This window comes from Rhea pennata, chromosome 4, assembly GCF_028389875.1.
Source record: "Rhea pennata isolate bPtePen1 chromosome 4, bPtePen1.pri, whole genome shotgun sequence".
NCBI classification, from domain to species: Eukaryota; Metazoa; Chordata; class Aves; order Rheiformes; family Rheidae; genus Rhea; species Rhea pennata.
In genome coordinates, this window is record NC_084666.1 from 63,483,900 (window position 1) to 63,508,875 (window position 24,976).

General features: G+C 35.1%; 1 protein-coding gene across 3 annotated transcripts in view; it reads right to left on the reverse strand.

The window, feature by feature from the left end:
- The window catches only part of SEC24B (SEC24 homolog B, COPII coat complex component), a 44,620-nt gene that overhangs the window by 12,417 nt on the left and 7,227 nt on the right, over positions 1-24,976 (reverse strand). For 2 of the 3 annotated variants that reach the window (XM_062574124.1, XM_062574125.1), the window contains 15 exons: positions 20,426-20,611; positions 15,853-15,957; positions 12,022-12,102; positions 10,192-10,373; positions 8,505-8,689; positions 8,070-8,172; positions 6,950-7,076; positions 6,208-6,317; positions 5,123-5,235; positions 3,534-3,652; positions 3,105-3,160; positions 2,569-2,775; positions 1,795-1,918; positions 838-996; positions 237-410 (listed from right to left, as the gene is read on the reverse strand). In XM_062574124.1, coding sequence (XP_062430108.1) covers positions 237-410; positions 838-996; positions 1,795-1,918; positions 2,569-2,775; positions 3,105-3,160; positions 3,534-3,652; positions 5,123-5,235; positions 6,208-6,317; positions 6,950-7,076; positions 8,070-8,172; positions 8,505-8,689; positions 10,192-10,373; positions 12,022-12,102; positions 15,853-15,957; positions 20,426-20,611 — 2,031 coding nt within the window. The remainder of the gene's footprint in view (positions 1-236; positions 411-837; positions 997-1,794; positions 1,919-2,568; positions 2,776-3,104; positions 3,161-3,533; positions 3,653-5,122; positions 5,236-6,207; positions 6,318-6,949; positions 7,077-8,069; positions 8,173-8,504; positions 8,690-10,191; positions 10,374-12,021; positions 12,103-15,852; positions 15,958-20,425; positions 20,612-24,976) is intronic. The other variant, XM_062574126.1, reaches the window with a different exon arrangement.

Below are 24,976 nucleotides of genomic sequence, written 5' to 3' on the forward strand. Positions count from 1 at the left end.
GTTTCAGCCAGACTATTTTACTTAAGATGGAGATAAGTTACATTTTCCCATCAAAACAGACTCTACAAAGATTTACCCATGTGATAAATTCACTGCCAAATAGGCTCACTGACTGACAAGTCATTTAGGGAATAGAGATCAACAATAGACCATAGAACTAACTATACAAACATTACCGTTAAAACAAACAAACAGGCAAACAAAGAACAGTGGTGAATTCGTTTAAATGTATTCACCTTTGCTAGAAGTATACAAAAGAGCTGTTTGAAAACAAACCAAAGATGTGTCAGTCAGACTTTCCTCAATGGACATTTGTACTGCAAATCCAGCATCAGGATTGACATTGGCAAGTGACAAGAGATCAGTTGATCGTACAAAAAAATTCCCATGAAAAGTGTGTATTGAAAGACCTAAAAGCAGATGAAATAATTCACACAAGAGGGAGGTTAAAACAGCATGAAAAGCTCCTATTGATAGGAGAAACAGTTATCCTAAACGGCAAGCAGAATCAATTTCTAAATGAATCACTGGACATTTCAGAATGATCCTGCAGAGAATTCATATTCAATTCTGAAAATTCTAAATTGAACGATACTCTTACATTACACATTTCAATTTAGTTGAAATGAGTTGGTGCCACATTAAAGAACTCCCTCAGATATTGAAGGGCAAAAGCTAATGCAATTTATTAATATCAAAAAGACAAGTATCTTAATCTTAAGGGGAAAAGAAGTAACGTGAAATGTCTAGTTGCTAAAGACTAAGCACATTTGAAGTAAATGATAACAAGTTTACATCAACTTTCCATCCTTCCATGTGTGAGTATTTATAGCATACCTTTTGTACATCGTATTCTCATAACTGCCTCAAATCCAATCTTCCTTGTAAGGTATCTTTTCAGGTCTTTCTGAAATTTCTCAGCCTGAGCAGGATTATGGCTATGATGGAAAGATGGATAATAATAGATGCATCCAGCAGAGTATTTGGACATGCAAGCTGTGAAGGAGAAAAAGATATGGCTAAGAGGCAAAACTAACATATATATATAAAATATGGTATAAAGTCACTAGTGCTATTTCACAATCAGTTTAAGCAGAAAAACCCTCAAATGATATTCAGGCCTTAAGAAACTTCTTAAAACTTCACTGTAAAAAAAAAAATAAATAAATAAAGACACAGCCACATGAGATCAGGACACCCAAATTAAGTAACACCTACCCAACTTCTTTCAAGTCCCATCTAAGTTAATCTTTTTCCTGATATAACCTGTATCTATAAGACAAAGGATAGTTGTTTCTGACTCCTGTCACTAGATAATTGTGTATCTGGGTAACTTACTGCTGTCTTCAGTCGTTCACACACACACTTGAATAAGTTTCTTAATATTGCGTTGCTACCTTTGGCAGTGAATAGTGGGATGCACACAGAAAATTTGATTTCTGGTGTGCAGAGACAAATCTTGGTTTAACATCAGAAGAACTGAAGGCGAGAATTGTTCTTCCCTTATGATTAAATCTTATTCTTCCCTGCCATCTGACCGTTACCCTTTCTGAAGCAGAGGAGTACTTTCTATTTCAAAATTGCCAAGTCTCAGAATAAACTCTCTTAGATGCCATCGACGCAATAGTCCCATTCTTTATTGCTATCTAAGCTAAGTCAAATCGTTTGCATTAACCGTATTTATAGAAGTACAAAAAGAAAGATTTACGTGATTTAAGAACTCCTGAATCAGCACATTTCCCAAGACAGACAAAACTGTGGAAGCAGTAAATATGTGCATTAAGTACCCCTTACCAAGAGAAGCTAGATCAGAATATTGTGAACTTAAGAGAAATAAATCCACAGCAGTCTGTTGGCCTGAACAGTCCAATGCCAACTTCTTATAAAAATCTGTTGCTGGACCAAGATGCTGGACCACCTTTGGTGAACAAATTACACAGGAGAAGAGTTAAAACAAAGATCATGCTCCCTTAGGGCTTTATGGCACAGTAAACATACTACTCAATGGCAAAATATCATAGAGAAGTGTTTCTTTTAAACAATACTTTCTAGGCATTTCAAAATACCTGCAGAAATAATTTCTTTATGCTACACCTTTTCATTTGTATTTACAAGCAGTTATAATCCTCCTTTTTAACAAAGCTTATGTTCTCATATGAACAAACATTCAAGTAATAACTATAAAATACTTACTAGATGTTGTATATTACAGGACCATAAAAATAGGAAGAACTCATGTTTTAGGTCTTTGGTTTAACATAAACACACACATCTGGGTTCAAAACCACACTGATACAAAGCAAGTCAGAAATATCTGCAACTTCTTATGCTTGTCAAGACAAGCTATGGACCAAAGACACAAAGAACAGCTCATGTGCTTTGAAACAAATACCACACAAGCAAATATAAATTAGTGATCTTAATGCATAAGGCAGACATTTAAGATAGTGAAAATTTAATGAATTGCTGTGGACAAAAAACAAGAGTTGGTCTGCAGAATTATGCTAGTCAAAAAGACATTGCCAGTCCCTAATCTCTCTAATAAAATGAATAATCAAGTTTTTGTACCTTTGTGCTTGATCTTTGATTGGGATCTTCTCTGGAATGCAAAAGCCCTGCACCCAAAGACGGTAACTGAGTCTGAAATACAGATATCCGACCACCCGTTGGAGACATCAGTTTAAATGCAGCCTGAAGCGCAGGGCCCAGTGCGCTATATGTTTCTCTTGTATTGGTGAACATATTTGGTAATGCACTTAATAGATCTTTTATCAGCTGAAAAACACATTGAAAGGTGTTTCTGAGATTTTACAGACTTGAGATATTCTGTAAAATTCTGTATTTAGTAAAAAGCTCTATTGTCGTAAGCAACGAACAATCAATACCAAATATTTGAGCTCAATTTCAACACATTGAGGAAAACAATGTCATCATTTAAAAAACTAACACAAAGCAGCAGCATATAATATTTTTGTAATTAAGAAAAAGCCATACATGGGAGCTGCACATTATGAAAATAGACTTGACCTTGAAGCTGAAATAGAAACTGCTGTTTTGAATATTCATCTGTTTAAATTTACTAATACGTTTTTGAGCAATCATACCTCTTTGCTTTCATGGAGATTTACAAGTAAACTATCTGGTGTAGGCAGGAAAATATCTGTGGGAAGAAGGAAAAACAGCTTTTTTTTTTTTAATGAGAAAACACAGAATTTTTAAATAGAAGAAAGCATTTCACTACTCACTGCTGTAAAAGTCACCACAAGAGGTCTATGTTTTTGCTACAGATATTATTAAAAAGAAAAAAAGGCAGTTTATACAAACCTTGCTTTATTCAAAGCAAAATTAACATTTAATTTTCACTTTTTAAACACTACCTATTTTGAGTTAGCATAAGATTATTTCTGGATAAAGTATTCCCTTTTGGGGACCTAATAGCAAAATATTAGAGAGATTCTAATTCTTCCTCAGAGGGGAGCAGAGAATCTTAAAAAGCTTCTCAGAAATTCAATTTCCATTTTCTTTTTACTTACCATCAATATCTGAGACAATCAGCATTTGAGGCTGAGATAAACCCTCCTGCAGGTTGTAAAATTGAACAGTACTGTCAAATGTTATGAACCCTATTCTTGTTCTTGAATCTCCAGGCAGCCTGCAGCATAAAGAGAGAGAGTCATCTATTAACTGTTTATTTTTCATTAATTTAAATAAATTATGAAATTTAAATTTAAATTCTCTCTCACAAGATACATATATACACATAGCTCCCACTGAGACTAGCAGAAACCCAGTTCATGTATTCAGAGGTGAAGAGAATGGTGGAAGAGTATGAAAGAAGGGAGATCTGAATTTGTGAATACAAACAGTATTTCTTCAATATTTTCTGAAGAGGTGAGATGATGATATAGTTTACAAGACTCTAGATGTTACAGATAAGCACTCACTAAATACTGATGTTTATTTCTAAGACAGCTTAATAAGCTAATTTAAGTATGACACTACAATATGAAAGAAGATAGTTCTTCAACAAAAAAAACCTGTGCATTCTGTTCTCTCATAAAAAAAAGTCTTTTTGGTTTAACTAACGTACTGGCAGAACACTTATGAAATAGTAAACCAAAATTCAATGTCTGTAGAATGGAACATACTTCTTTCTCATGTGTACCATACTCTATATATGGCATTGAACTAAAGAAAAAAACTAAATGGAACTCCAAAATAAAATATAAAACATCAGCAAATGCTGAAAATCTTTTCTGAACAACAGAAATAGAGACAGAGAGACAAATACAGACATTGCTTTACTACCTAGGTATAAACTGAATCTTTCTAAAAATAAATCAATACGTTTGAGAGCACACTGACCAAATAGTAACAAAGCCTTGAACACGGCTAAAATAATAAACATTAAATGAAGTATTTTTGTTGTACATGTTGGTGGCCTTTATCAGAAAGGAAAATTTTCAACTTCCTAACAAACTGCATGCAAAACACTTTCTACAAGGCAGGCCTCCACAGGATGCAAATTCATTTTCAAAAAAGACATGAGCATAGTGAAGTTTCAGGCCTCCCTCATAAAGCACTAACAAAAATCCCACAGGTATTGTTCCAGTGGGAAAATGGCACATACTGGACATGGCACAAATAGATTTAAGTAACTGATCTATCAAAATGTCAAGCTGACACCACAGTTCAACTCTGCCATCTTATAGTAGTGGTTACAATATGCCAGGACACAACACCTCACCTGTTTCAGCACCTTAGAATTGGTCAGTTTAATTTCTGTATGTTAATTATTTTCGTTAGTCTTAATAAAAGAGATCTTTATTATAGATGTTTGAACAATCAGTATGTGTTAGAAGCTATACCTAAACACAACTCTTCAGATCCACTAATGATATACACAGAAGATATTTCTCATTATGCAAATGATTTGATATACACAGCTGTATTATTTCCTTAGACATGTAAGTTGCATTTCAGAATCTATTTCAGGCAACAGCACTTCTGTTCTTTAGGAACAGATCAATTAAACACTACATGCAGGTTTTCTTCAAAACTGAAGGTTAGCACTGTTAATAATCACACATAGCCAATCTGAAAAGGTTATTTATATCCTTACTTGTCTAAGTTTTCCAGCAATGACTGGCAGACTATTGTCAAATATCCAGCTTCCACTGCATTATGAGACACATCTAAAACAAATAAATACACTGCAGGCTGAGGAGGACGAAGCTACAAAGTAAAACAAATAGATAATTAGATTCAAAAAAAAATCATACTTCAAGAAATGTTAAAAAATGATTAGTCCTTAGAAAGGGAAGGGGAAAAGAGGGAATAATTAGAAAAATGCAAGGCATACAATTTTATTGCATAAAGTATCTTACAGGAATCTAACACAGTCACATGGACAGATTCAACCACAATTCCCAGTGGTTAATAAATCCCATTTGCAATAAGCATACAGTGTTACACCTCTGAGCAGAAAATGGACCTGCTTGAGTCTCCTTCCATAAGTCAATTCAAAAACAAGATATTGATGCCAGACATGGAACATACTCTTCAGAACAGCACTGTTCACTCAGAACATGGACAATGTGATCCATTAATCTGTGTTAAAGCAGTTCACATGCTTCCTTTTCTCCACTATATACTCTAATTTTTCATATTGCCAAATACTTTAGCCATAGTGCTTCAATTCTAAAAATAAAATTCTTTCTTGCTCCTGTTAACAAGGTCATTGTGAACATGGCCTTTTTCCAGTACTTGTTTCTTTATCCTTCTCACATACAAGACTACCATCGTAACAGTTGTAGTTCGACTCCTATTTAGTCACTATGACAGATATGATCCTAACTAGAGATTTAAACCCAACTTAATTCCCTCATTATTCTGCTACTCATCTTTCACAACCTCTGTGAGAATGAAGGAGAAACCAGAAACCACATTGCATCAGATCCAGGGCATATTACACAATGCTAAATTACACTGAGCAACTGCACAAATTGCAACTGCACTTCACTGACAAGTCTTTGAATATATACATTTGCTAAAACTCAAAACAAATATGAAATCCAATGACTCTGGTATTATAGGACCTTCGCAGAAAATTTATACACTACAGGGCAGCAATGCGCAATATTAATTTAAAAAAACATTTATATTAACATGGAATGGTTGTGAAAGTTCCTATGAAATCATTTTTACCATATAGTCTGAGGAAGCAATGAATTCCACCGTAGAATTTTGGACCTCTGGCCGCTTATGAGGCTCTCCATAAGATCGTGTCAGAGGATTATACATAAATTCTTCAGGAACTAAAAAACAAGCATGTTTCCAATATTTATAGATTTAACTCCAATAAAAACCATTACAGCAACTACAAGCAAGCTAAAGGAAATTATTTCAATCACCATTAACAAACTCACACTAAGAATATGTAAAATCAAGGAACATTTCAGGTATCCCAAGCAACATCAAAGTAAAGTAACTGGAAACAAAAGAAGTTTCATTTTAAACAGTGATATAACATAACCTTGAAAACAGCAATGCAAATAGAGCATTCTACACGAAGTTCAACACAATCTGGATTCTTTATCATAACCTTTGGCCTGGACTGCAGACAGTATTAACTGTTGTCATATTTTCGTTTATCTATTACAAAAGCAGTCAATGGAGCAAGTTGTTTTCATTACACAAGTCATCAGGACAATCTGATCACATCATCTCAGTCTCACAGAAAGTTGCAAAATGACCTTTTGCTTCAGATATCTCCTTCAAAACCCTTCAGATTTGCACAGCATCTTTGACTTATGGTCTCGAGTTTTTTTTAAACCATCTTAAGACAGACTGCTGTCATTTTAGTTCACTTAGAGTATCTCACAGACTGATATGAAACAAATACTTGGAAAAAATTATATAAATGCAAGAATCTTCTTATAAAACTTACCATCATTAACTCTATAGCACAGATTGCATTTCCACCTCCTTTGATCAATGAAAGAAACAAATGGGTTGATATATGTCCTGCAGGATCTGCATCTCACTATTGTGCTTGATGTTATTACTGGTAATTGCTAAGAAGAAAATAATGGAAAGCTGTGACAGAATTACTCAATATATTTTATAGAGAGCATCTGGGCTTCTTAAGCCCAGATATGCTATCTTCTTTATATACTTAGCTCATTTTCATACAGAGTAATAGAGCCCATTAAAAAAAGCTTCCTGTATAAAATTGGAAGAAATAATATTTAGCATTTTTTGTCATAGAATGGTAAGGTTGGAAGGGACCTCTGGAGATCATCTAGTCCAACCCTCAGCACAGCCCATACAGGGACTGAACCTGCAACTTTGGCATTAGCGACACCACGCTCTAACCACCTGTGCTAAATCTGATCTCACTAATGAAAGATACAAAAGATTTTTAATGAAATTATTTTAAGAACATTTACACAAACAATGTAATACATTATCTGTACTAAAAGGAAGCTGAGCAAGGTAAGTACATGGACATAAATTATACATAAATTATAAAATAACACGGCTACTTAAGTAGAGGAAATCATGCAAGATAGGACAAATTTGGGTGACTAAAGATGCTTTACAGCAAACCTTATACATCAAAGAACATACTGTAAAGAAAAAAGTCATACCAGATATTTGTATTTATCTAGAAAGATGAATAATTAAATTATATAGAGATGAGCTGCTTAACAGTTATGAACATAGCTTCAACCTTTTATTGTGCTTAACTTCTACCAATAGCATTTATCATCCTGGTAATACGTTCATATTAGTACTCCTTTCAAAAAAGGAATCTAAATCGCCATTACTTGTCATTCAAACAAGTAATAAGGAAAAAGTTTTGAAGGACTTGTCCAAAAGTTTTCCCTTATGGATTCCAAGGAAGTAACAATTACATTTTTTTTCCTTCTCTCCCCTCTTGATCTCCAAGCAACTTCTTGCTACTTAATAGTTAAGTTTTGGACTTTATTTCATGATTACTTTATTGTGTCTAAATCAAAATAGGACAAATACATGTATTTAACATATATATTAAGTTACTTTACCGTTAAGTCTCTAAAGGGATGTAGCAACAAACCCAAAGGAAGCTTAGCTTTGTTTAACAGAGCCTGCGTCTGTGGAATATTTGTCAATGTGCATCGAAATGAGCTGAAAGAAAAAAACATTATATTACAAATGATATTTCAAAATACGTTAAGAACTGTGTTAACACCTGCTTTTAAGGAATTTTGAAATTTAAGAAATTCTAGGTTTTACAAAACTGACATTTAAAATGAACAGAAACCATTTAAGTTAAAAAAAAAAAAAAAAAAACAAGAAATAAAAGAAAAAAATCTCCTGAAGAATGCAGGAATCTACCCTCTCCCCCAAATTAATCATATCATGATTTACAGTCAGGCATCAGTTTACACTTTTAATGGTTTAAATAATTATCAGCCACAGAAAAATATAACATGCTGACACAGACACAATACACTTACTCTGGACTGCAGTTTAATTTCCTAAGATCAGAGTTCAAGTTAGGCACAGGCGCTGGAACTGAAGAAACAGGCAAAATATTCCTATCTTGTGTAAGGTTTACTGGTCTCAAACCTTCTGGCTGCTGAGAATGCTGCAGACTTAATCCTCCTAAGGAAGAGGACAGCTGGTTCACACCTGTATATTGCTGCAAAAATAAGAGTATTGCAAATAGGTAAACACATTTAAAAATGTAATCTTAAATCTTCTTGTAATCCTAATTTTTACAAACACCTATTTACAAAAGATACAGGTAGTTCATAACAGACCTATAGAAATGAGGAAAGAGTTGGATGGCAGCAATTTTAAAGTGTGATAATCCTTGCAAATACATTTCATTAGACAAAATTCAGACTCTGTATACAAATAAACATCAGAAGTCATGTGCGATCCTTATGTTCAAGTCCTCCAAGTGTAAGAATACAAAAAAGTTACTAGAAAACAAACAAACAAAAAAACCCCCCCAAATCTGTGTGCCCCTGGAAAGAGTGTAGCCTAACCCACCCTTTAGGAAGTTGGACACTGCAGGCAGATTCCCCCTTCTCTTCGCCTCTCTTCAGCAAAAGGCAAACCCTATCATAAGCTTTGCCAGTTTTATGAAAGAATGTTTCAAAGAAGTAAATATAAAAGCTCTCTCAATTTATAACCTGAAAGTTAGGTTAGGCCTTCAGTTCTCAGTTTAAAACAATTTTGGTTTCATTACACACCTGAATTCACATTCACCTGAATTCAACAAACTATGTTATCATAATGAAGATGAATAACCCAGCTTTAAAGAGATCATGGACTATGCTATAAATTTACCAGATTAACACTTGCAGTACTCTAGATACTTGGTATACTTTGTCCCTGAATATATCAAAAAAGCAGCTATGTTGAACACATTTATTTCTTTTGGCTCAAAGAAATATTTTCTGCATTTCTTCTATGTCATATTTTGCATTACTCTGTAACGTAATTTAAGTATTCTACTCTGGGTATTACATGTTGACTTATGGTACTACACTCAGGCCAATAAGAAATTCTGATCACCTTCAGCTGTAGTTTTTAGACATTTGCAGCTGACCCTTATTTCCGAAAAGAGGCGTTGCAAATCAGGTCTGGTTTTCTACATCTCTGTATACACACACTTTCCTGCATTGCCTCAGCTTTTGTACTTCCCCACTGCACTCACATGCATCATCAGAGCCAGGTGACCGTCCACAACTCTTTGGGTGTTTGGTGTAGTCATTACTAGAAGTACAGGTGGCCTGCTCCACCAGACAGTCAGCACAGGTGCTGCACAGCTCTTTCATCTGCACTCTGTACAATGCCTTAGTCATAATACAGTTTACTGCTTGAGATCATAGCCCATGGTATTGCTCCTAATCAAATACTGATTTTCTGACCAAGCACTTGATTATGCTTCTTCATGGTTTCCATCATTAAAGTGTAGATCTTTAAAACAATATACCTTAAAACTGTTGCTCCAAATAAGAACTGGTTAGGCAAATTTGCTGTTTGCAGATACACTTAAAATTTTCATTCAAGAAGCCTTCTAATTAAAAGTCTAGGAGAACATCCAGACATATGATATCAATATTACATCAACACTTATTAGTTCCAGAATTATTTTAAGAAAATATATAGAAAAACAAGTATAATACAAACCTGTGGATAGTGCTGAAGTCCAGGATGGTGGCCTGAATTACTGGGCTGTACAGGATCAGGTGATGTTGCATTTTGGTAACCAGGCTGCAGTGCTGGATATCCATAACCAAAGGGCTTAGATGTTTTTGATGTCTGGGGAACTGAAGGAGCAGGAACTGGGCTGCTGGTCACAGAGCGTGTCTCTGGAAAGACAAAAATCCCACAAGCACTGGATATAGTTACTATTTCTGTTGTAGTTTAAATGGAAGCTCACAAAGCCTTAACAAACAAACAATACTTTCAATCTGTAATTTCTTGCATTATCAATTTATTTGCATTGACCAAATAAATAATTGGAAGCCATTCACAAGACTGATTAGTGCAACTAATGTTGTTAATGGGGTTTACATCAGAAGATGATTATAGATTTGCTTATCTTTTCCTATAAACTTAAAAAAGCCACTTTATAAAAAAATAAAAAGACAAGTTTTTCACTCAAAGAAATAGAAAGCAAAAAAATCTCTACAACTATATTTTACCCCAGGATTTGACCTTGATATAAACCACAAAAATAAAGCCCATTTATGCCTGGTCTCTTCCCAAGCCACTTAGTTTTAAAACATAAGTGATCATACTATTCTCTAAGTGTAGATATATAGCTTTTCTTAAAGTAATTCAAATCCTTTCTGTACATTCTACAGCACAGTCCAGTCACACTATTTCAAAAGGTTCAACTGAAAGTAACATATAGATCTCAACTTACAGAACACATTAACAACTGTGAAGAGATGAAAGCACTTCATTAGAATTTAATGCCTACAAGCAGGACCTAAGTTTCCGAAGAATTTAAGCTTGGTAAAATTCACTCACTGGGAGAAGTGCCAGGAGAACCACTTAAAACCCCCAACCTCTTAAGAAACTAGTTTTGGCCTGTGCAGTCAGAAAATCAACAGGCCAAAGAAATGTAAACCTGATCCTTTTATTCTTTAAGAAAAGCAGAAAGAACATAGTATTTTTAGAATATACCTTCAGCAATGGATACTTATTACCTGAGAAATCAGAATCCATAATCCTGCAGCCATATCTCTTCTGCCTTTACTGCAAGTTGGACCTTATGTGGACGGCTATATCAGCTTTCTACTTCATGGGTATTTTGCTTTATGTAAGAGGCCTCCAAAGTATTTAGGCGAACTATTGTGACATTCTGAGATACCAGAGCAATGCAAAAGAGCCAGAAGGCGAACCCCAGAAGTTAATCCAATTATTTTTGAAAATACTGGCTAACACTTACAGTAAACAACATATTTCCTAACTACTCTCAGTACGACCGCTCTATGTATTTCAAGATTGAGGCAGTCTTTGAGTAAGATAATTTGTCTCTAGAAATATCAGGAATGTTAGTTTTGTTCAAAAGTAAGCAGCCATATTTTTCACATTTTCTTTAAACATGGATAGCCAGAAGAAAACAATCTGATCCAAGGGTCTCTGTGAACTGAAATCTTTGGTCTCTCAAAACTTCACTGGTGCATATCAATTATCATCAGCAACACAATCAGACATACAGCATAACCTAGAGGAAGCTATCCTGTTTTGCAAGGAGCATGCCTCCATTACTACCCTCAATATTACAATGGAAAGCATGACTTAGGAGACAGTAAAGTTGTATTAAGTGATTACTCCAATTCCTGTGTTAAAATGATGATTTTTTAAGAGAGCAGATTCATAGGTATTTCCTTTTGCCTGCTTGTTAATTAACAACAAACAATATCAGACAGCGAAAACACTCCTATAAACAGTAAACATTCAGGTCTTAAACAATTCAGAATTAACAGACAACAACAAATGGCTCACCTGGATAGCCACCTCCTTCCAGGGCATCATAATTGTTCAGAACAGGAGAGGCACTGCTAGTAGTAGAGGAACTATCAATTGCTAGGAAGGAAAAAAGAAAAAAGTGCTTCTGAAATAGTAAATTTTTTGAGGAATAAAAGGCTGAGGATTTTTTCTAAAAACCTTCATAAGCAGTTCTCAAGGAAGATCTCAGAAAAAAAGACCACTTCAGCTGTAAGACCAGAAAGCTATTACCACAGCAAAAATGAGGGGGAAAAAGAAATCAGCAATTTACATGGCATTTCAAAACAAAACAGAAATAGCAAAGACAGAACAAAAGGAAAAGGACAAAAAACAATGATAAAAGAGCTATTTCTTGAAACCACTAACATTTTACTATTAAATTACAAACTCTTTCTAGACTAGGTAAGATGAAGTAGCCTACAACATTTTTAAAATATTCTCTCTCATGATTTCCTTCAGAACTTTGAAAAACAAAACAGACTCCCATTGTCTTCAGACTGAGCTCGGCACAAGGCAGAAATGCTGCAAAGGGTATATTATGTACTGACATGTATTGCTTTTCCTTCCTTTCCATGGTATTGTAATTAAGACCTTAATTCAGTTTTGATATAAAGTTTCTACTTCCACTGAACATTGACAAGAGCTCTCAATCTCACTCAGAATAAACCAAATTCTAGTGCAGTCAAAAGTAACAACTATGTAGGTATTGAGAACCTTTTTCCGTACTGAATAGACTGGTAATGTTTAATTCTTGCCTTAATTTTGTGACTAAGCCTATATGTAAATATAAAACATGATGAACAAATATATGTTTAAAAACATTTCTACTAGTGCCTTTTTATGTACATTTACAAAGAAAAATGGCCAAGGAGGAAAACAGATTGAATGGTTTTGCTCCTTAAAATGCTACAAGCCACAAAGTACAACACAAATTAAATAGTGAATATAAGTAGTCAAAAAAAGATTGTATGTAATTTTTGTGGTGTGAAAGGCAGAAGAGAAGCAAAAGCGGTTCACTGATACTGCTTTGCTCAGAAGGATTGACCAAGACTCTCATTCCTTTGTGAAGCCAGAACTATTTCCAGGGAAAATTTCAGTGGTCAGATGAGAGGTTCCTACATATGGGAAACACATTGTTCCTGAAATCTGGGAAACATCATTAATACCATGGCAACATTATGACTGTATAGATCACTTTTGAGCATGTTGCCTTTAAAACATTCAACTAAGAAACAGAAAAACTACCCCTAAGAAATAAGGCAAAGAACTAGTTGTCTGTCCTGCACAGTGACAATAGCTTCAAACTCTAAGCTTGCTGTATGTGGCAGCAAAACTTCAGATTCTTATTCAATAAAAACACAAAAACTTCCACAAAGTTGAACAAGAATCGTCTTAAGCTACAGTTAAGCTACAACAGATGTCAGAATTTAATTTAAGTACCATACGAGAGAACATATAAAAACAAACAAAAAAGAGGGGGGGAAAAAAAAAGAGGAAACGCTAGAGAGCTTCTTAAACAGGTAATTACAGTACTTATAACATGCTTTTAAGATTAAATAGAATTATTTAAGTCAATGTAATTTTTGCCTCTACGTATTTGTCAAAACCTCTTTGTAACACAGTTAATATGACATCTAAACTGGCAAAAGTGATACAAACTTTGAGAAGCTACACAGATACAAACAAGCAGATGTCCAACCTGTATTTTTCAAAAAAAACCCACTAGCATAGCCTGAGCTAGAAACATGTTAGGATTTATTTTAACCCCTAGTGACAAATGGCATAAAACAGGAAGTTTATTAGTCATGTAGCTTATGTATTGAATCTGGATACCCTTTCACTCTTTTGTATAAGATAAAAGTAAGTAAGATGATAGCTCAAAGAATATAGGCTTTAGCAGAAGTAGAGAACTTTACAGATAAAGATGTAAGGAGTATGGAAACTTATCTCTGTTTCTAGTAGGCTTAGAAAAAGTAATGAGACAAAGGGTTTTGGTTAATAAAGAATTCTAACATATTATTTGACAGAAACATTGGGACAGGTTTACAGGTTTTTTGTCTATGGGAAAATCTGCAGGAAGCTCTACAGTAAGAACTGCTCTCTTGGCTATTTTAGCCTGGCTATGCTTTAGAAAGCAAGCTACAAAGGGTTCAAACAGCAGCTGCATCACAACCCAAACAAAATCTTAAATTCCAAAGCAGGACAGTTTCCTGGCTAGTAGAGCCTAATTAGACCTATGGCATTACCCAGCATCAGCATTAGGGGGGGGGAAAAAAATATATGTATGTATGTATGTATATTTTATATAGACTTAGGAATTAGGAAGTGCTATTTGAAAGCTGCTGTGTATGATTTAACCCTAGTTTTAAACTTATTGAAAGATTCAATATGCTATCATAGCAAGGGTAAGAAAATGAAGACACTGAAGTAATGATCTGCAACAGCAAGAATTAAAGAGGCTACAATAAGCATCCTAATACTTGACCTTCATCACGATGGAGGAACTAATATCAACACAATTTCCTTATCATGTAAATATTTGTCCTTTGCTGGCTAAACAATAGCAACAGTCTTGAGCTGAAAATTACCTCCTTCACAGAAAAAGGACTGAAAGTATTTTCTTCTAATATTCACCTAATAACGTAACAGACATATCAGTATTTTCTAAATGATAATATGGACCCATCACACCATTTTTAATTGTGACCTAAATGTTCTCATTGTTTTGCCACTTTCCATGAAATCAGGAAAAGCATACTAAATTACTTTCATAGTATTTCAGTTTTATGATTGTCTATTATTTTAATAAAACTCAGAATTACAAGGCACCAATTTTTCCTAATAAATTACAATATGATTTATAAACTTGAAGGAGAAGTTACAAAATTTTGCTCTCCTCCCAAATTAACACTTCAGGCCAACATACACAAATAGGAGTAGCAAATCAGTACAAGCTACGTATCATACCATGTAAGAAATTACTTCTGTGTATCAACAAAAGCAAAGCCTAACATTTAATTTCACAAAGCCTTTTACACCATTACATCATACACAGATTGTGAAGACTTTTTCTTTTAGTTCAGAAGAAAAAATGTTTACCATCCAAGAAACTAAGTTACAAGAAACACGAGACCAATTCTCAAACCAGGGAATTCTGACGAAGTACAGACAGAATCCTTTCAGCCAAGGATGTAAGAAGCAGTTTGTCTCTATAAACTGTTTAAAAAAATGTAAGTAAGCTTTTCAAGATCCTCACAAAGCAAGCAAGCTAAACCTGATCTGGTGTGCCTGAACTGTATAAACATGCCCTAGAAAAAGAAAATAAAAGCAGCACCAATTAATTTACTGCTTTAAAAACACACTTATGACCTTTCCGTATTTACTTTACTACCTGAATTGTACGTGTTCCTACACATAGACTAGGAAACAGGATAAACACTTTGATATAATGATATAAATCACATGTAGTTGCTTCATTTGCAGAACATAAGCAATCAGCGCAAGTTCTACAGCCAGACATCTTCAGTTAAGAGTTTAAAATCTACTGAGTATCAAAATAATAAAACAAAGAGTCTTACAAGTTGTGAATATAATGTTATTAGATACATAAAAGATCTGATATTTACGTGACAAAAAAAGATTGTTTTCTGAACACTAATGAATGCCTTCCTGTTTATTAACAAACATAGGAATTTTCCAGCTAACCTGATACGTGATGAGTCAAAGTGACCTTTTGGCTTTAAAGAAAAAATAATTTCAGGGGATTGAAATATGGAACAAAACTTGAGTAGAAAAAGAACAAGATACTGGTGTAAAGCTAAAGCCAACCTGCTTCCTCATCCTCCTCATCCTCTTCCTCATCATCTGAACTTGATGACAAGGGAGCTGGTGCAGAGCTAGCTTGATTATTAACATATCCACCATACTGCATGCCTGTGAAGTGGAAAGCACAAACATAAGAGTCAGACAGACAGGAAAGATGAGAAACAAAACTCACAAATTATTACATTAAAAGTGAGAGAAATTAGTCATTCCAGAGAAAATCCCAACATGCAAATAATTAAATCTACAACCCTAGACTACCTAGAGGACTAGACAAGCTACATGAGCAGTAGAACATAAGTAGTTTTTAGAGGACCAGTTTGATTAAGTATTAGTAGTACATAGAAATTAGCAGTTATACACTTATATGTATATATTGATATCGATTTGTCCAATAGAGTATGTTCATAAAGCTGTGTGTGCATACATATGTATATGCGCACACACACATATATATATCCACACAAATACATTCAAACACATTCCTTCCTGAATAAATTTGAGTTATGAAACATTTATATTAACACTCGGCTTGGCCAACATGTCCCTTTGAAGCAGAAGACATTTGCTTCTTTGGAATTTTGAACTTTGGTAGAAAGTAATGAAATATACTGTTGCCCCAATATGCAAGAGTACAAACAAATACCTCAGCAACACACTGAGTAAGATTTAAACTAGGTAAACTTGAAAACTTGGTTAATATTATTTTTAAATTAGTGCCTAAACTCAGACTCATAGATCCACATTTGAGCACCTTAATATACTATCTCCTTCTAAGGTCTGCTAACAACTCAACTACTATTACCACAGCAACTTACAAATCATAATCAGTAGATATATATAAAATACATACACACAACAAATACTCTAAACAAATGTAAACAATACACAAGAGCAGCATATAAACACACAATTTTTGAATACACAGCAAAGTCAATAGCAGTGGCTTATAGTATGCAAGATTATCAATGAAATTCAAGTACCTCACGAAATATTAAATTTCTCTTGTCACAGGGCAGGTTTAGAAAGGATTTTAACATAAACTTGCAGTCTCACAAAGGCATCCTAAATTGCTGAAAGTGTCCACTGTTTCCCATTTAGCAATCCAACAGACTGCTGTAAGAAGAAAATAACCTAACTCTTTCAAACTCAAAGTAATAGTTTGGGATTTTTTCAGTAGAAATATTGTGTCACCATTAGACTAGTGTTCTTTATTTTAACACTATTAAGCACTACAGAAGTGCCGTAGGTAAATTATACACAATCTGAAACTGTCATAAGAAACTATACACATTCTGAAACCATCATAAGTAGTAATAATCCAATTTGGAATATGCTACATTAATTTTTATTTCATTTAAAATACAGGCTAAAATGCTTTTAGTTGCATGTCTGTATTAAAAAAAAAAGTTACTGAACCCCAGAGAACTGTTTCAATTTCACTTAAGAGAAGCAATTAACAGGATCAAGGCGAAGAGCATCTATTCAAACAATGGAAGTAAAAAGGAAACAAAAGCAAAACAATTCTACAACTTCTTGGGAAGCTGCAACCATCACACAGAGCTGAGTGCAGGAAAAGACTGGCAGTACTCCAGTGCACTTTGTCTAGTGCCCTGGCACTCCCATGGGGAGGCTCACGCCTGTCAAGTCTCCACAATGACGCAGGACAACACAAGTGCCCCCAAGGCACAATGCTTCTGTTTCTCTGTACTGCTAAAATGTGGGACAAACTCAAGTGATAAGAAATTCTCATCTTTTACTAAAGCTACAGGATGCACCTGCTACAGATTCTCCATTCTCTGTCCCAAACCAGAGCGCAGCTGAAGAGAACATGGCTTTTCTCAGGCCTGGGAGAGTTTGTGAGGAATGGGACAGAACTACACGGTTGTGAAGGGAAAAAAAAACAATTACAATCAATAATGTATTACAAGCATTAGGCTTGTAGTCCTAAAAAAGAAGTCACAAGACTGGGGCAGGATATAAATAAGTGATGCAGTGTAATACAGTCTAAGAGTCAAACAAAGAAAATGGGCAGAGCAAGTGAGTGCAAAGACAGACCTCTGGAAAAAAAAAAAAAAAAAATCACATGTGCAGACAGGAGGAGCAAGGCAGTAAATACATCTGGAAAGAGCAGGTCAATGCAAATATTCCAAGAATGAGCAAGAGAGAGGCAGGGGAGAATCAGGACTATCCTATTTACCCCCCCCCCCAAGCATTCCCAAGACTCAAGTTTCTAAACCTCCCCCCTCTTCCAGTCACTGACCACATACAAGTAGGATGCACATGTTCAGAATGAACAGAGTGAGCATGAGAATGCTATACAACAGTTGAGTAACCCTGAACTATGTCATTACAAATCCTTCAGAGGAAGGACCGGTTTGAGATTCCCACCAGCTTTACAACTTCACACAGATTTCCCCCCCCCGTCTTTTATTTTGTCAGCACTACTATAAATTCCTGCCTTTAGGATGCTCCCATATTGTACTAGCACAACTGTCCAGCCACACAAATGGTCGAAAAAAATCTTGCAACTGACTGAAAAATAAACAGAAAAATAACCTGGGGAGGGAGGAGAGAGAAGAAAGAAAGAAAGGTCATTCTCTCAAAATGTGGCCACATAACAATAAAATATTGCCACAGATTTCTTGGAGCGGAAATTTCAAACCCTGTTACCAGTGTACCTATAATATATAATCACACTTCAAAGCTTTATCCCACAACATTTTACAGACGCATAGGACAGCAGGTGGCAGAAAGCAAAAGGATAAAGTGTGATAAGGACTCATTCACCTACAACACAAGCCAACTAGTAAAGTATTTTAAGAAACAATTATCCATGCTGTGAAAAACTGAAATGGAAATTGCACATTTATACGGCTAAATTTTCATAATGGAGGCCCTGTCCAAAAAAAAAAAAAGTGTAAACTACAAGCTAAAAAATTTACATGCTGAAGTTCTTTGCCTAGTTCTCCATCATCCTCTGATTTTAAATGCATTTACTACCATAGTAAGACCTTACTACTCTAAACAGTAGTTTTTTCAAAAATGAGCTCTTTTCCATTCTTAGACTCCTTTGCTTTAAATCATTTTCATTTACTCATCAGCTCCTCTCATCAACACAAAATGAGTCAATTATATTCAGACAAGACAAACATACAAAGTTCATCTCTAGGATGTCTTTTTCAAGTTGATCAGTTTACCTGCATTAAATCCAAGGGATATTTATATAGGATTAAATTAATTTAAAAACTTTTAAAGCTTTTTTTTTTTTTTTCCTGTTAGAACTTAAATTTAGCGAAGGGTACAGCAGCAGCCATGAATTGTGTTCAAGGTATCAATTGCTCATACGTTATACAGCAATCACTGCAAAAACAAGTACATACTTGCACGTTACAGCAAGCACAGTTCATTACCTAAAATTTTTCTTATTTGAAACATATTATTTCTTTGGAAGATAAAGCATCACAAGCTTCTAACAAGCATATCTACAGTACAATCAAATTCTCCCCAGTACCAAAATTGACCAAAAACCATTTAAGAACCAAGCTACAGCTACAAAACTGCTTGATTATCATTTTTCCTTTAAACAGTCTTACAGTTTCACTATACACAGAACTTATTAGCAATGACTCACAGGTAAGTTATTTCTTTATATTCCCCACACCACTGAGAAAAAAAAAAAAGTAAAAAGGGAGAAATGGAGGAAAAGGAATAATTTGGACAGGTACATCAGAGAGTTTTGAATTTTCAGGATAAAAAATGATGCTGTGACAGTCAAGTGCTGTGCTTTTGAGAAATACTTTAAATATTAGACATATTTGATCTGGAAAGAATTAATGCCTACTTGCCTCTCAGAGTTACTTTTCATAAGAATTTTCATAAAATTCTGAAATTACTAAGAGAAAAAATAGCAAAAAAAAATCAATGCAATAAATGAGATTAGGAATACTAGACACAGACTAAAAGGCAAGTCATAACATACCAGGGCACAATTAGCACAGATGAAGAAGGGTCAAGACTCGACTGATTCTTTGCCAACATGCTACCAACATTATAACAGCAAGGAAATTTACAAGTTCCTCTTTCCTCCTACAAGAACCCCTACAATAGCCTTCTACAGGAGCTTAGAACCACACATTAAGAAAATAGTTCAATCAGCTGGAATCTAATACTCAAGCTAGTTCCATTACCAATTGCTAGCACTAATAAATTCTAGTTCACCTCTGATTTTACAACGCAGACTAATTTCAAGATCTTCTGCTAAGAAGTTAAAATAACAAGCAACCTTTTTTTAAAAAAAGTAAGACAACCAGAAGAGCTTCTTAGGGTAAGATATGTGAGAGTGTCAACACAACAGACAGGCTAAAGATGTACAGCCAAAGGAAATCAAATATTAGAGCTGCAACAGGAGAGAACCAAGGCGGCACAAAACAAGAACACTAAGGCAGCCTGTCAAGATGCAAAATACGTACTTAAATCAGAGAAGTGCAGAAGTAGCACTATAAAGCCTCCGGTAAACACATATGCATGTGGAAAGGGGCAGAAGTCTGTATTTAACTTCCCCACTCCCTTTTAGTACCTTTCTGAAGGGCTGACTCTGGTGACTGTGTAACTGAGGGCGTAGACCTTGGCTCTGGAGAAAGGCCTGGAGTAGGTGTCCTCCCAGAGGAGACTGCAGCTGAGGAAACAGATGTTCCAACTCCAGGCTTAGTATACTGAGCCTTCTGGCTTACAGACTGTGCAGGCTGTAAAGAATCAATGCCACCTGAAAACAAAATCAGAAGGTAGGACCACTTTATTTGTATTTGCACAGACAATTACACATTGGAAGCTGTTATATTTAATATTGATTTCAAAATACCTACACAGTACAGTACTTAAAGTCCACATATACACATTTGAAGTCTCTCTTTGAATTGAATTCCTATAATGTTAGGACTCCATTAAAATGGACATACTACTCTGACAACTAACAGCAAAAATTAAAAAAATAAAAATGCACAGACCCTTTATGCTATGGAAAGCATGAAGTAGTAAGATCAAGACTAAGCAGAAGCTAAGTTTAACAGGTTTTGATCCACCTCCAAAACTCTATCCTTTTGCAGCTTCCTCTTTTCAGATAAGAGGAACACAGTGTATGCTGGATATTTTCCTTCCATAAGCAGGAAACCTGCAAGTCACCTGTGAAGTTGACCAGCATTCTGCCTCCTTCCTATGCCTGATACTTTGCAATTTTGGTGGTACTCAGTTCTCACTCATATCCAAAGCAATCTGCTTCAAGGAGCCCTGAGTATTCCACAGAACTTCTGAAGCATTTTGAACATCTGGACTACATATAATTTGCTTAAACCTCTCCCCCCTCCCCCCCCAAAAAAAGCGTAATTAGTGCTTTGAGACATTTAATGCAGTCCAGTTGAAATTCCTATCACAAAGGGACAATATAACCTCAATTAAGCTTTTTTTTAAAAGGTCACTTTTGTTTATAAACAAAGGACTCATCATATTATGATTCCTTTATAAAACTGCTAACAGATCAATCTATTAAAACAAATACAACAGCAAAAACGAACCGATTTTACCATCACTATTCAGAAAGCAGAAATTAAGCCAGAACAAAACCTAAATGTTTATATTTAGAGATCTTAAAGATTTCACTTGAGGATGCACGTGCAATTTTAGTGTGTGTATGTGTGTGTAAACAGTGCAGTCAGTACATTCCCAGGCAGCTTCTTCAATACTACAGCTGATATTTGAAAGGACTTCATGGGAAAGTTGAGGCCTCTTTTAGATGAGGGAGGAGGAGGGTTTAAAGTAGATCTAGTGTTCTAATTTACTTTCAAAGTCAATAATGCACTTTTTCACTATCTTAATGGTACCATTTCTAGCTGTTATGTATTTGCTATTCAAATTTACTGTTAAGTATACATATTCCTTTCGTGTAAGCATTATCTAAATTTAGATTAAAATACATTAAGTCTCCAAAGTGTACACACACCATATTTGCTGTTGAAATGTACCTGCTATCTCTGCTGCAATAAACTAATGCCCTTGTAACCTCTCCGTGGAAGCACCAGCACCTATGAGCAGAAACCTTCTTTTAATACAGGCAAACAGCTTCCCCAAGTAATATATTAGATGACAAGGGAAGTTTTTCTATAACATTAGTGTGTTTACAAGTGTGTTTACATATGTGTCTTAGCAGAGATAGTCGTTTATGCTGTTTTCCACTCCTGAAGTCAATACAGCAATGCTTACAAAACAGTGCAACATTGAGTATCCACCCTTCTTAGAGAATGCTAAAGGTTACAGTGCCGCACTGTCACATGCTCAAAGTCAAAACCAATTTACATTTGGATTAGCTGAAGACGTACTTTCCTGTGAAGTAGTAGATTCCTATTCTCAAGCAAAAGTTGTCCAAAATATCCTTCAAGATGGTTGAGATCCTTCACACATATTGTTAAAGAGTACACAAACAAAAAGCCTCTATAAAAGTGTGAGCAAAAAATAATGTAATTCTGCCTTTGTATAGAAATCCAACCTGCAAAATTACACACTAAAACTTATTTGGTGACTTTGGAAAGTTTTGGAAAGTAGTAAGAAATGAAAACTAAAAGGTACATCAATGCAGTGGTATCTTCTCAAGCTTACAGAAGAGATTTGAGCATTATCTCTTTTTACACAATGCAGCTGCAATCTTGATTTTTTTCAACACAGCGCAATTTCTACTGTGAGATCGACCACTTCACTGCAGTAACAGCCTCCTATCTCCATGCCTGTATTGCGGCTGCTGACCTTCCCCCTTCTCCAGCCACACCTCCCTTAACCGATTTACAGGATTATAGCCTACATTCCTATAGAACTGGGGCAGCAAGGACTTTAGAGCCTGATCTGACATAAGGGGAAGTATGCGCATGGGATAAAGAAATTAAAGTGCCTACCGCTCAAGCAGGCTGCTTACAATTACAGCATCCTGGCTGACAAAACACAGATTCATATGGCCTGGAGGGCATCAAGATAAAGGATGAAAAACATTAAATAAAAGTACTGACATAAAAAGCCTACGTAAATACAGTAGTTTCTGATATTTCCATAGTATAGCACTGTTTTGGCAGAACATTGATACTGTTCTGCTGCAATACAGAAATTAATACCAGAAAAAGGCATTCTTGCCAGATCAATCTAGTTTAAATCAGCAAGAAGAAAACCTCAAATTATACATTCGCGTTCTATTTTATTTCCTAAAGCAAATAAAATGAATCTCCTGGTATACATCAAAAAGAGTCAATTCCAACAAAATATTCCTCTTAAATTTCCTCCTTTCCTCTAGTGAAATTCCACTGAAAATACTTCAATGATTTCAGATAGCGGCTACCAAAAGTTTTGGAATTGCAACAAAATCTGGTTCCATTTCTTCGCACATGACATACAGCAGTTCAGTGGCTTGATTTTAACAGACTTCAGTAACTTTACGACTTACCAACAGCCTACACTTGCACTTTCATTGGTTTATTTGAAAAATCCAGTTAGAAGCCTGATTTTTTTTTTCAATCCAACTGGAAAAAAACTGAGATGTCATCATACTTTGAAAGAGTTATGCCTCATCATACTTTGAAAGAATTATGCCTGCCTTTCTAAATAAAACCTGTGTATTTAAACAGGATTTTAAAAAAACATGACATTATTCTATATACATAATAGTCTCTTTTCAACATATATAAATCTTAGCGTCCACTAACTGCACCTAATTGCTATTGAAAAATACAGTAAGACAGTACCCTGTCTTAATCTTTCAGTATCCAATCTTTAAGAGTTGCTTATTTATAATTTAAAGGGAAGTACAGGTCTTCCTATTTCAGAGCACAACAAAATGACAAACTGTCTTACTGGCATTCCTTGCCTAATAGTACAATATTGTATCAAAATATCATTACATGAACAGTCTCAGAAAGCACACTTAGGAATTTCAGTATGTCTTTAAAGTTTTTCAATAATTTTTGTTGAAAACTATCCATAACACAGATTGCAACTGTTTTCCATAGGCACTGTTTCCTTCACAGGGAACAGTGGGGAGAAGGAAATATTCTGACAAACTCCTCATTATGAATCATTCTTCCTGTGTTGCATTCAAAAGCTTTCCAGAGATACACACAAAAACTGGGAAATCATTTTCAAGATTCATTAAAAAAAAAAAAATAAAGGACTGAAAACAATAAGAATACTATATTTAAGTTACTCCATCTCAGAACACTAAGACTGCACTGGGAAACTCAGAAAATAAGTTGATGTCCCAAAAAACAGCTCAGTTATTCCAGAATCAAAGAGTTACTACCATATTTTTTTTTATTAGACAAGTGTTGTAGCAATTGAATTTTTGATATATTTTAGCCAAAAGATGTTAAATTTAGCTATCGTTGGAGGTATTCTGTTTATTCCCAAACTTCACATGGTGTCATTTTTTAGTATTAAATAGTAAGGGGCCCATTTTCTATTACTCCTTTCTAGGCAGACGGAATTCATTAATCCACATCTAATGGAATGAGATACGGCAACTCAATGTGATCGGCCGCTCAAGCTATGTCATAACACAGGCAAGTATCAGTACCAATACTGGAGAAAAGGTGGGACTGTAGCAGCCCAGGCTTGAGCATTTTAATCTACTGTGAAGCTCCACCAAGGCTGCTATTTGACCAGTATTTCAAGCCCACCAAACCCACAGTGGCCAGTAAGACAACCCTGCTCTCCCTTTAGCCTAGCTACTGGTTGCTGCCTTGATTTGCTTTCCTTCAGTGAGTAAATAATGAAGTGTTTTGTGTGCTGAACTTAAGCCAGGAAACTGATCCAGCTGGAAAATAAAGAAAGAGTTAGATCCACAATCCAGCCCACTATGCAACAAGGCATGAGGTATGCTTATCTCAGCAACATTACAAGGTGTGTGAATGTGGTGTAAGTAATTATGGCTACAGTTTGGCAAATGAATCAAGTACTGCAGTATCGCTCAAACATAACATAACTAGTGGACTAGTGTTTATTTTCATAACTGCAAATTATGTACCTATTATACACCACTATTACAGCCCATTCTATCAGCAGCTCTTTGAAATTGAAGCCTAATATTACTTCTTCTTCTCTG